This window comes from Psammomys obesus, unplaced genomic scaffold (assembly GCF_907164565.1).
Source record: "Psammomys obesus unplaced genomic scaffold, mPsaObe1.curated_primary_1811, whole genome shotgun sequence".
Taxonomy (NCBI): domain Eukaryota; kingdom Metazoa; phylum Chordata; class Mammalia; order Rodentia; family Muridae; genus Psammomys; species Psammomys obesus.
The window spans coordinates 10,568,199-10,580,080 of NW_026591918.1; the positions used below are offsets into that span (position 1 = coordinate 10,568,199).

General features: G+C 46.4%; 1 protein-coding gene across 1 annotated transcript in view; it reads right to left on the minus strand.

Moving 5' to 3' along the window:
* The window catches only part of Wdfy4 (WDFY family member 4), a 206,044-nt gene that overhangs the window by 109,323 nt on the left and 84,839 nt on the right, over nucleotides 1-11,882 (minus strand). The window contains exons 31-36 of the mRNA XM_055612466.1: nucleotides 11,478-11,642; nucleotides 7,942-8,145; nucleotides 7,242-7,356; nucleotides 5,624-5,781; nucleotides 3,517-3,755; nucleotides 529-650 (exon numbers count right to left, since the gene is read on the minus strand). Coding sequence (XP_055468441.1) covers nucleotides 529-650; nucleotides 3,517-3,755; nucleotides 5,624-5,781; nucleotides 7,242-7,356; nucleotides 7,942-8,145; nucleotides 11,478-11,642 — 1,003 coding nt within the window. The remainder of the gene's footprint in view (nucleotides 1-528; nucleotides 651-3,516; nucleotides 3,756-5,623; nucleotides 5,782-7,241; nucleotides 7,357-7,941; nucleotides 8,146-11,477; nucleotides 11,643-11,882) is intronic.

Here is an 11,882-nt window from a genome sequence, read left to right on the forward strand (position 1 = left end):
TGTGTGTGTGTGTGTGTGTGTGTGTGTGTGTGTGTGTGTGTGTGTGTTCTATATAAACTGTAAATTCTGTGGAAAAAAGCTGACAGTACTGGTACTGGTTTGAACTAATTGAGATGTCATGTATGTTTCAACTTAAGAGTGAGGATCCAAGGGGTTGAAGTAAGACAAGGTTTTTCTCCATCATTTTCATCCATTCTTCTATCTTACCTTGTTTACCTCCATCCTCCCACCCATCCTCCCGTCCACTCCTACATCCTCTCATCCATGCCTCCACCCTCCAGTTATACATGTATCCCCTCATACATTCCTTTCGATCTTGTCTCAAGCCTACATAGATCACTCCAATGCCTCTCATCTCAGCTTGCTGTGCTTTCCCACCCGTCTAGAATGTTCTACAGTTGCTCCTGACCTCTGGGATTTTCCTTCATATAAATTGTGTATGTCACTTGGGAAAGATCAACGGAAGAATGCAATACTGCGGCTGTTGCTTTCCACCCCACCCCCACACAGGAACCTAGCAGAATGTACCATCGCTCAAACTTGGGAGGTCTTCTTCCTTCTTATCTTTCACTTCTTCAACTGGAGAAAGGAAGACTTGGTGATAAGGGGTAATTCTGGGCTTGGGCTCCAGTCCAAAACCTTCAGGATAACTAGAAAACAAGAACAACTCCACTGTAAATGCAAGTTTCCTCAGGACCATTCTTTTTTTTTTTTTAATTTTTTTTATTCTCATTAGTTACAGTTTATTAACCCTGTATCCCAGTTGTATCCCTCATTCCCTCCCCAATCCCACCCTCCCTCCCTCATCTACTCCCTGTCCCTTTCCAAGTCCACTAATAGGGGAGGACCTCCTCCCCTTTCATATGACTCTGCTTTGTCAATTATTTTCAGGACTGGCTGCAATGTCCTCCTCTGTGGCCTAACAGTACTGCTCCTCCCTTGGGAGGTAGGGAGGTAAAAGAGCCAGTCATTGAGTTCCTGTTAGAAATGGTCCTTGTTCCCCTTACTATGGGAAACCAATTGATTACTGAGCTATCACGGGTCACATCCGAGCAGAGGTTCTAGGTTTTATCCTCTCATGGTCTTTGGTTGAGTGTCCATCTCAGAAAAGACCCTCTTTTTGTAAGAGGCCACCCCTTAAACTCAGTACATATCAACATAGAAAAGTATGCAGAGGCATTTTAAAAGACACACACCATGATGGAGTCCATGAGATACTGAACAACGGTTTTCCAGGAAGAAGGAAAAAATGCCTCATCATTATAGGTTGCCCTAGCTTGTGAAATCCTACTTGTGCCTCTAGCAGAGCTAATGACTCATCTCTTAGTGTCTCTGCCATGTCATCAGCACTGGCCCTCTATTGGACCTTGATATCATCCCATAACCAGGGCTAGTTTCCAGGGCATGTAACTACACAGGGTCCTACACCTTGAATGACTCTGTTATTAGCCTCTTGAAAACACTAGACATTCTTAAATGCATGCTTCATATTTTAATTTAGTCAGGGACCCACACTAGATACATCCAGTTCTAAAGGGAGCACAGTGGTTCATACACTGGACTCTCCAGCAGCCATAGGCTGTGGTAGCCCCATTCACATTCGTGCCACATTTTTTCCTCCAGAGGCTCTGCTCAGCTTCCTGAGTGAAAAAAATACTTATAACCTGTAGATAAAATATAAAATAGCAAACATAAAAATAAAAATTGTCCTACATACAAAAAAAGACCGTTGCTGAAATTTAGAGAATAAAATGTTCTACAGAGAGTCCTGAAGAGGATGCCATTTTGAATATGCAAAAGGGAATTCTGGTCCTCTCACCTGGGCTACCACATAAAGAGACAAGGGAAAGCTTCTAGGCTTAACCATATGCTGAAAATGGATGTTTTTCAAATTAAAAAAATGGAGGTATAAGTGTCTGCTCTGGAGGGGAAGCTTCCCCTGGGCTTCCCAAGGCCTCTACTTCATCCTTGCTGGCCTTGAACTCATGACCTTGCTGCTTTAACTTCCTGAGGACTGGCACAATAACCTTATATATGATTGGCTTTCTAGAGAGTGTTAAGCTGAATCAGCACCAGTGATAACTGATGTTCAACAAGAATAGCTTCAGGATTTAGAGAGATCTTTTTATTCAAATGATTAAACTTATAATTTATACTGGTATAAATATAATCAAGAAAGGTAACCTTGGTCATGGTGGTTGATGCAAATAATCACAGGACCCTAGCTGTAGAGGCAACAAGATCAGGAGTTCAAGGCCAACATCAGCCACATAGCAAGTTTGAGGTCAGACTATGCTACTTCTCAAAAATAAACCTCAGACGAGGAGAAAGAGTGGGAAACTAGGCATGACTGGTGTCAATATAGCACTCTAGAGGTTGAAGCAGGAGGATTGCTGTGAGTGTGAGGTAGCTGTTCTACGTCGAAAGACCCTGTCTCAACAGACAGGAGGAAGTCTCAAACATCCTACTGTCTTCTTTCTCAAAGCTGCTCTCTGGATGAGAAGGCCCATACACAGGCTCAGTATAGCCAAGCATCCCTAGCCTGGAAGTCGGGGTTCAAAAGATTCCAGAATCTGAAGCTCTTCAAAACAAAATGACACTGTGAGTGGAAAACTCTCTACTGGACCCCATGTGTGGTTACCAAGAGAAACAAACACGCATTAGACATAGTGGACAAAACACTTCAGGCCACATATGTAAGGTATATTTGAAATAAATAAGCGTGATGTTTACTTCTAGGAACTAACCTCAATATACTTCATTTTCATATACATGTATAGCTTCTCTCTCTCTCTCTCTCTCTCTCTCTCTCTCTCTCTGTGTGTGTGTGTGTGTGAGAGAGAGTAGATATAGATAGACAGATATACAAATATTACAAAATTTTTTAAGAATCCAAAATATAAAACACATCTGGTCCCAAGCACTTCCGGCGAAAGAATAAATGCCCTCCACCTAAATGGGCAGAAAGATGAGCTGAACACACAAAAAGTCAAGCCCCATAGATTCAATGGGGTTTCCAGAGCACGGGCTTATTCAGTAGCAGTTGGTCAGTGTTTCTTAGACAAGCGTGTTTGTTGGTATTCTGAATCCCATACATATTTGTGTATAGTTTTCCGTGAAGAAAATTATTCCTCACTTCTATGGTACATTGAATTATGATTTTTTTTCCACACTAAAGTTGCATTTATCAAATATTAATGTTTCTGAAATATGGATATATAAAAAAATCAATATTTACACTTAATGTTTGCATCTTCTGCCTCGAAAAAAAATGAAATCAATTAAATGTCTTAGAATTGTGGAAATGAGGTAAATTATTATTTTTTTGGTGCCTCTAGTTGCTCAGTCACATGGACTTGGGGAGGGCTTGTCTATCAAGCCCCACACACAACTTCAGCTATCCAGCTAAACAGAAAGCTTCTTTCACAAAGATTGCCCTCCACCATATAGCCTTCCCTTCTGTGACTTGCCTTTCTGCACTGACCGCTGGCACAGAGCAGGAGGCCTCCTTCTTACCTCCTCGAGTTCAACAGCAGAAGACAATGCATGAGGCACAGGAGGAAGCTGACATTGGAATTGTAAGTGGCAAAGATGATGTCCCAGTGCTCCTGGAGGAAGTCCAGGATGCTGAGGAGGCCGAGGCACTCAGACAGGGACTGCTGGGGCTTGGAGAGGCAGTGCAGGATGACTTTGTTCAAACTGCTGTACAACGCACTCATGACAGTGTCCTTTTGGGAAGATGGGTTCTCGATGACCTGCACCACCAAAATAAGACACGCACATGCTCATGAACAGTTCGCAGTTTTACACACTGACCCAGTTTACCACAGAAACAATGCTATCGAGAAGTTACGCTGAAGCTGGGCGAGGTGGTACATGCCTCAGGGAGGCAGAGGCAGGAGGATCTCTGTGAGTTTGAGGCCAGCCTGGTCTACAAAGCTAGCCCAGGACAGCCAAGGCTACACAGAGAAACCCTATCTTGAATAAAATAAACAAAGAAGGAGAAGGAGGAGAAGAAGGAGAAAGAGGAAGAGGAAATAGTTACACAGTCAGAGAAGCTTGCTTGTATAGTAGGCAACAGTTAACGCAGAGAGACTCACAACTGATCAGTATGAGGAGACTACATGGCAATTGAGTGCTCAACCCTCCAAGGGCACAGGAAACAGCACAAGGGGGAAAGGAGGACTGTAAGGCTGCTGGAGGATGGGAAGTTCTGTGAAACGTCTTCTGGACATGATGAGTATCTCTCATCGGAACTCAAAGCAGCTGTGGCTCCTAGCACAGGGCCTGCACAAGCTGGGCCCGCATACACCCATCATAGATGGGGGGGGGGGCTCTGAAAAGCTCCCATCTCTGCCAGAGGAAGTCTAGACAGTCAGTTGCTGGTGAGAGATGAGGAGCCACATTCCTCAGTAGTCCATGACCTCATGCACGTGAACTATAATGAAATAAAGTGGGCTACAAAGAAAAGAGAGGTGAAATCAGTAGGGGGACATGGAAAGAGGAAAAAATTCAGTAGAGAGTAGGGAAGGAGAAAGGATAGTTGGGAGGACTTTGTTGGAAAAATGCGTGGAACTGTGAGTGAATATATTCTGAAATGGCACACTGAACTATCACTAGACCGCTACACCCTTGAGCCTCTACTAAAGAGAAGCATCAATAAAGGCAATTTGCAGAATTCAAGAAGAAACTCATGTCAAGAAGAGGAAGCTAAGAGCTGACCACAGCCACATTTTGGAAAATGGATTCAATAATCTCAGGTTTCTGAAACACTGGTGATGCGGCTGACGTCCAGTATATGAAAATATGCTGTTAACATCTATGTTTTAAAACAGGTACATTATTAATAATTACAAAAACACTATTAATTACTAGAGTAGTTAACAACAGTCCCATATTGTTAAATATTATATAAATTGTTAACTGTTATATACACTATATTCTTAAATGTATCACTCCATTTCAATGGCCTGACATCATAAAGTAGGACTATTAGATGACCTCACGTTAGGGAGGAGAGTCTGAGGTCAGAGTGGTTAGGGGTCAGCAAGCGTCAAGCCCACCTGGAAGACCTGGGCTTTGCCTTTCTCTCCCATGTGCCCTAAAAGAGTGGGAACCAATGGACTTTATTTACTTCATGAACAAGTCAGGGGAGGCTGCAGAGGGCCCGAGTATGGAGCCTTAGCACAGGTAGCTAGCTCCACAAGTCCATTTGGCCTCAACAGGACCCAGTCAATTATGAACAGCTTTTCATTCTGTCAGGATAGCTCACTAGTTGGGTTCCCTTGGAGCAGAATGGCTAGTGTCATATTTCTCTGCTGAGCTCCATTTGCTTATAGACCGCTGATGCTTAGGGTTTGTATTTTCATCATTGTCCTATCTGCACCTCTCAAACTACAGATAAAAGCTGTGGGTACGGAATGCAGAAGGCAGGAAAGCAGGACTGTGTGTCCACAGTACACAGTGACTACCAAGCACGCCCTGGCCTTTAAAGAGCCACTTTTTTTTTTTCTATCTCTCTTGGATTCTATTTCAACTATTGGACAGAAGATCCAGCTGAACTAGGAAGACTCCCAGTCCATCAGCAGGAAGTTTCTTACCACCCTGGGACATGGCTTCTTACCGCTATGATGTGCTCTATGATGAAGAGAAGGATGTGCCTGGGGTCTGATGAGAACATCCCACTATGCAGCTTCTCGACCAGCTTCTGGGTAAAGTAGGAGATGTTTGCAAGGGAAGGAACAGTAGCAGCTTCTGTGTTTGGCTGGGGCTCCTTACTGCCTGGGTGGGGTAAAGAGACAGACTGCGATTAGAGTCTGGTGGGCTTCTCCACCCCACAGTCTACAACTCCCTTGAGGTGACCATGTCCTTGACGACATGTGTGTACCCCAGTGTTCTGCAGATGGAGTCTCTAGTATGTACACAGAGAACACATACTTATTCAAAGCAAACTGATCTTAAATAAGCCAGTTAGTGATATAAATTGGGGGAAATGAGAAGTCAAGCAAGAGAATGTCTCTTCTGAGGATTCTTTGACATGAAAATGAGAGAGTGGGATGTTCAAGGCAGATGAGAAGGGGCCCAAGGCCATACTGTCATGTCGGACTGATGTGTAGGCTAGTTTTTAGATAAGTTGGCACAAGCTAGAATCATCTGGGACAAGGGAACATGAATCGTGGAATTGCCTCCATAAAACTGGCATGTAGGCCAGTCAGTGGGGTATTTTCTTGATTAATGATTGGTGTGAGAGTGCCCAGACCACTGAGAGTGGTAGGTCCTGGGCTGCATTAGAAAGCAAACTGAGAAATCCATGAAGAGCAAGCCAGTAAGCAGCATTCCTCCATATCACTTTTTGCGTTCGTGTCTTGACTTCCCTCAGTGAGGGACTGTGATCAGGATGTGTAAGGCAAACAAACCTTTTCCTCCTCGAGTTGCTTTTGACCATAGTCTTTTATCCCAGTAGAGAAAGCAAACTAGGACAACTGAGGAAAAAGTCATAATATAAACCAGACAGACAAACTCATTTACACAGCAGGCTGTGTGTTGACCTCGTGTTGAGATCTCAGATGATCCCTAGAACCATTTTGAGTTAGCTAAGACTGTTCTGTGCACAGCCCAGGTCCCCAGCCCAGGCACACTGTCATCCAGAGACAGAGAAGAGATGAACACTGGGTTGCCATGTCAACGCTCTGCCTACACTGCCCCCTCCTCTCCTCTGTGCCAGATACCAAGAGATAAGACACCAATTAGGTTTCCACAAGGTGTGGCAGGGGAAAACCCTAGGGAGTCCGTGACTCAAAAAACACTGGTGGGACATGGGCTTGATTTTGAGAAGAAGTCTTAACTATCCTGGAATGAGGATTTAAAGTGTTGAAGGATAGCAGCAGCATCTTTATCCAGGCCTTTCATTAAAGAAATGTTTGCTGGACAGTGACTCTGTCATGAGCGATGGTAAGAGTTATCAGAGAATCATATTCCCAAAGAAATGAGTTGGTTTCTGATGAAGTCAGAGAACACTCATTTGGGTTCAGAAAACAGAAATAACCTCTAACTCATAATGGCCCAACTATGACAGACGGGTCATGAAAAATAGCAACTGCCATCCCTCTCCCTCCGACTTCAACAGACTCTTGCTGAAGAGCCATGCAGAAGTAAGTGTACATTCCAGGTGACACTTGGATCTTGCTCTCCCAGTGAGCTGCCCAACATTGGGAAGAGAGAAGAGCGCAGAAGTCACTTACCCCTTAGGTTTGGCATTCTACCCGCACTTGTGACGTAGAATATGTCCATGGTGGAAAGCAGAACTTCAGACTGGAAGTCTCGTTTCTGCTGGCTGGTGGCGCCATCTGGAGAAGCCTGAAAAATGGTCCAGGACTGAGATGGCAGCCACTAAGTCATGGTGTCCCCTTGTGACCACATCTCTTCGCTGGACTGGTGAAGATGGGCTGCTGACTGGCCAGAGCTGCCTTTCTCTGAGGCACTGAGGCATTGTCCTCTAATGACCCAGGAGGTGACCCTTCTTCCAGAGTGAAGAAGCAAGTCCGAGGGGTTCACAGCCAATGACCACCTGGCATGTGTCTCTGGGACACAGCATGCCATTGTCCCTAGGGACCAGAACTGAGACTATCTCTGAACTGAGACCATCTCTGAACAAGCTTCTGCCCCAGAATTCTGCCTTCTCTTCCTCTTCTTCTGAAAACACACTTACAAATCACTTTCGAAAATCCTCGCCTCAGGTACTGCATCTAAGGACCTCACATCTATCCATCTGTTGCTCCACCAAGGCCTGAGGTTCACAGGCCCACACCAGGTCACTGTAGTGGTAATGGCCAATCTCTCAATAGCCAGCTGGTGCCAGGGAGTACCATCTGGTCACTCCCTGCTCTTGAGGGTCTGTCCCTTCCAACTTCCCACCGTCCACCCATGGCCCTTCTAAGTTACCTCCAGGAGCACTTCCAAGGGCAGCCACTGCTTGGGGCTGGACACTCCAAGCAGCAGCTCCCTCAGGAGGACTTGCATGAAGTCTCTCAGCTGCCTCCGAACCGGATGTGACTTGAAAGAAGCCTGGAGCCCCTCAGCAGCACTGCTGGCTTCAACATTGTCCCCAGGACTGCTGGTGTTTCTAGAGGACTCAGACATCATCTCCTGGAAGACATTTGACACCGCAGAGTGGTTGGCCCTGCGTGGAAACCTTTGTCCACATATCACCATTCAGTGTGGGAGGACCCTCTTCCAGCCTACCCTACTCCAGCATGGATACCTCTTCTGCTGAGGCATGAGACTGGCCTGGAGACAAACTGCTTGTAAGGTGGCCACAGATGTCTGAGATTCACTTTGAGAGCCACAGAGTCAGAAACCAGCAAGGAGGTCTAGAATGCCATACTGGGCATGGCGATTCTGGCTCAGGGATTCAGCTCCTGTCCTGAGTCCCCAGCCCTCCACCTGTCCCAACCCTGCTAATGCTGACAGACAGCACCCTTGGAGAAGGACAGGGAGGCAGCGCTAGAGGATCTCTCCAAGATCTCCCTCTCCCAGATCTCCAAAGCCATCTGGCACTTTGGTTCTCACTAAAAATTTGTAAAAAAAACAAAAACAAAAACAAAAAAACAGGCATGGTTCATTCCTCTAGATAGCCCAGGCCAACATGGGGATGCCAAGAGGCCAGACAGTAAACCCAAGGACACATGGCCAGGGACTCTTGACTCCCACCCCGTGAACTTTTCATGTGCCTTCGTCTGTTGGCACCTCCCTTTGCTCATTCATAAAATTAATGCAGCCGTTCTTAATTAAGCCATAAAATGAATTTAATGGCACCTAGGGAGGTGGTGACTGCATTAATTAGCTCCGTGCGGCCTCGACTGGAAAGATGCCATATAAATTCACAGCAAATGGAAGGTTTTTGGCCACCGGCCACCTGCAAGAGGTTCTGTTGAATTGTCTGTGCAACAAAGGCCTGGCAGGGCTGACTTGGTTGAGATGAGAGGTACGATGAAGAGCACTTCAAAACTAGAGCAGACGCACTAAGATGGCTCGTCCTTGGCCCACTGGGATGCTTGTTGTCTGAAGAGATGACTTTGTAGAGGGAGTGACATTCTTCCCCTCCTTCCCTTCCCCCAAGCCCCTTGAGTCAGAGTGCACTTGGCTAAAATCCCCCAACTCAGCAGACGCCAAACCTGGCCAAGACACAGGCTGAGCTAGCTCCGGGGTCACAGTGTCAGGCCACGGGCTTTAGGGGCCTGGCTTCCTGCCAAAGACCCACTGAGAAGGGTAGGAGCAGCCTGAAGGACTCTTCTCCCTGCTTGGCGCATCTCACTAGGCCCCTGCATGTGGGTATCACCCGGCTGCAGCCAGCTGTGCCTTCTTTGAGTCTTTTTGGCTTTTTCAGTCTTTTCTAGTGAGTTGCTTGAGTTTATGTGAGTTGGTCAAACCATTGTGCGATCACTCTCTCATTTTTCCTCTTCTAGTTTTTATAATCTCTTTAAAAATATTTAATCTCTTTATTTAAACAAAATTATCCTGTCCCTTTGCATCTGTGGGATATTGATTCTAGGAACTCCTGAAGATACCAAACTCCCCAGATGCTCAACTCTTGTTATACAAAATGGAAGCACATTTGCATAGTTCCTGCCCAAATCCCCACCCCCACCCCTGAAATTTCATCATCTCCACATGAGTGGCAGAGCTTAATGTAACATCAATGCTATTACCATGTATTGTTTATGGAATAATAATGAAAAAAATCTGCACATGTTGGGGACAGACAAAAACATGTTAGTGTCTGAAGGCATTTCTTCTGTCTGTCTGAGGCTGGTAACACTCCCAAACACAGAGCCCACGGATACCGGAGCACTGGCTGGCCTCTTCGGTACTAGACAGCTGTTTATTTTAAGCTGACCGTAATGGGGAGGAGACAGGTTTGGAGGACTTCCCCTTTTAATCCTGGGAAAGGTGGCATTCTTCAGTCTTGCCAACCTTTGTCCAGATGGGCCTCAGGACCCCAGCACTCAGCCCCCGGACACAGAGGGACACTTTGTTCTCTGAATCTCTTGTCACTGCCTTCATCTGGTACTTGGGTTCCACAAAGCACCAGATTCAGGCCTGTACCCCGGGAGGCTCAGCATGGGCGCTGTTGTCATGTACACAGCCCTGCGAGGAGCTTTCAGAGCACCTCATTCACCCACTACAATTTTAGCATGTAGTGATGAGCAGCGACTCCATGCTCAATTCTGTAAAGGTCAGGGGTCAGAGGTCCTGCTTCTCACATGCTCTTCTGGCTAAAGTTACAATCTGCAAACAAACATCACGGCTCCCTCTGGGTCTCTGCTTCCTGATCCACCACAGTAGGGAAGGAAACACAGATGTCTGCCCTTCTTCCTGCGTTTGATCCCCTGCCTCAGGTCTCACCTCCTGCCTTCATTCAGCTGGCCAATGCCCTTGAGCCACCGGAGCCCACACAGCTTACTCACCCACCATTGATCTTCTGGGACTGGTTCCCTGCCTCAAAGCCTCTGCTCTAACCTTCCCGCAGTCAAGATTCAAGACCTCGTCTTCTAGACCCAGGTGGATCCTTGCTTCCTCTTTCTTCTTGGTCCATCTGGCTCTGAGCTGGGCTCTCACAAACCCACTGCCCAGAAAAAGACTGTATCTAGTCCAAGAGGCCTGAAGATAGCAAGGTACTAAGAACAAAAGGTGGAAAGGAAGACAATGGCACCACCTGTTCTCTGTTCATAGCACAAGGGGCAGGAGTCCCCTGGCATGGGATACTAGTTGTTTTGTTTTGTTTTTAACACCGGGGTGGTGTTGAACTCAACCTTAGGCTCATTCCCTGCACAGAACTGACACTCCGTGTACTCCAAACGACTCATAGGCAAGTGTTAGAGTTATTCTTATGATTAAATTTCAGACTTTGTCTCTCATCCCTCTAAATGTTTACCATGTGTAGCATGTTATCTACTCAAATTGCCAAATTTCACCTTCATAACAGGTATGTTTGTTGTAGTAGATCAATTATTGAGTGGCTTTGCCCCATCATCACGTATCTCATTATAAGATTTCTAACATCTAAATCAAACAGACAAACAAACAAACAAATAAGAACTGGACTCTAGGCTGGGTGGTGGTGGCATAAACCTATAATCCCAGCACCCGGGAGGCAGTTCTGCAGGTGGATCTCTGTGAGTTCGAGGCTAGCCTGGTCTACAGAGTGAGCTCCAGGATAGCCAAGGCTACACAGAGAAACCCTGTCTCAAAAAACAAACAAACCAAAAAAACCCCAAAACAAACAAACAAAAAAACGGGACTCTGGAGCTGCAACTGACCCTGAGCTGCCCCCCATCCAGGAAATTACCCATGTTGTTTATTCTGTGTCCAGCTCAACGTGCGTTTTAACTTTGGGAGGCAGGAAGGTCCTTCACCAGGGAAGGATGATGACGTCCAAAGCTGCCCACCCTGAGATCTATGAGCAAGACAAGACCTACCTTCTGGGTTTCCAGAGGGAAGGTGATGATGGCCAAGGTCTGGAGGAAGTCAGGGGCCCTCCACGCTGGGTCCTGGGGGTAGGAGCGGTGCACCAGGCCGAGGAACTGGAGAATACTGCTGGGGATTGTCTGATCACAGGCACTGTCTCCTGAGCCTGCAGGGGGCTGAGGGCACACTCTGTGAGACATGGCATGTGGCACAGCATACAGCAGCTTGACAGAGAACCAGGGGAGTTTCCTGAGAGGTCAAGGAGCTGGAATATGGGCGGTACCCTCCAGAGACTCCGTATGACATGCTGTTGGCAGTTGCCTAAGCCTGCTGGTCACAGAACAGGTGTAGACACTGTTCTAAGTGTTTCACACACACACACACACACACACACACACACACACACACACACACAC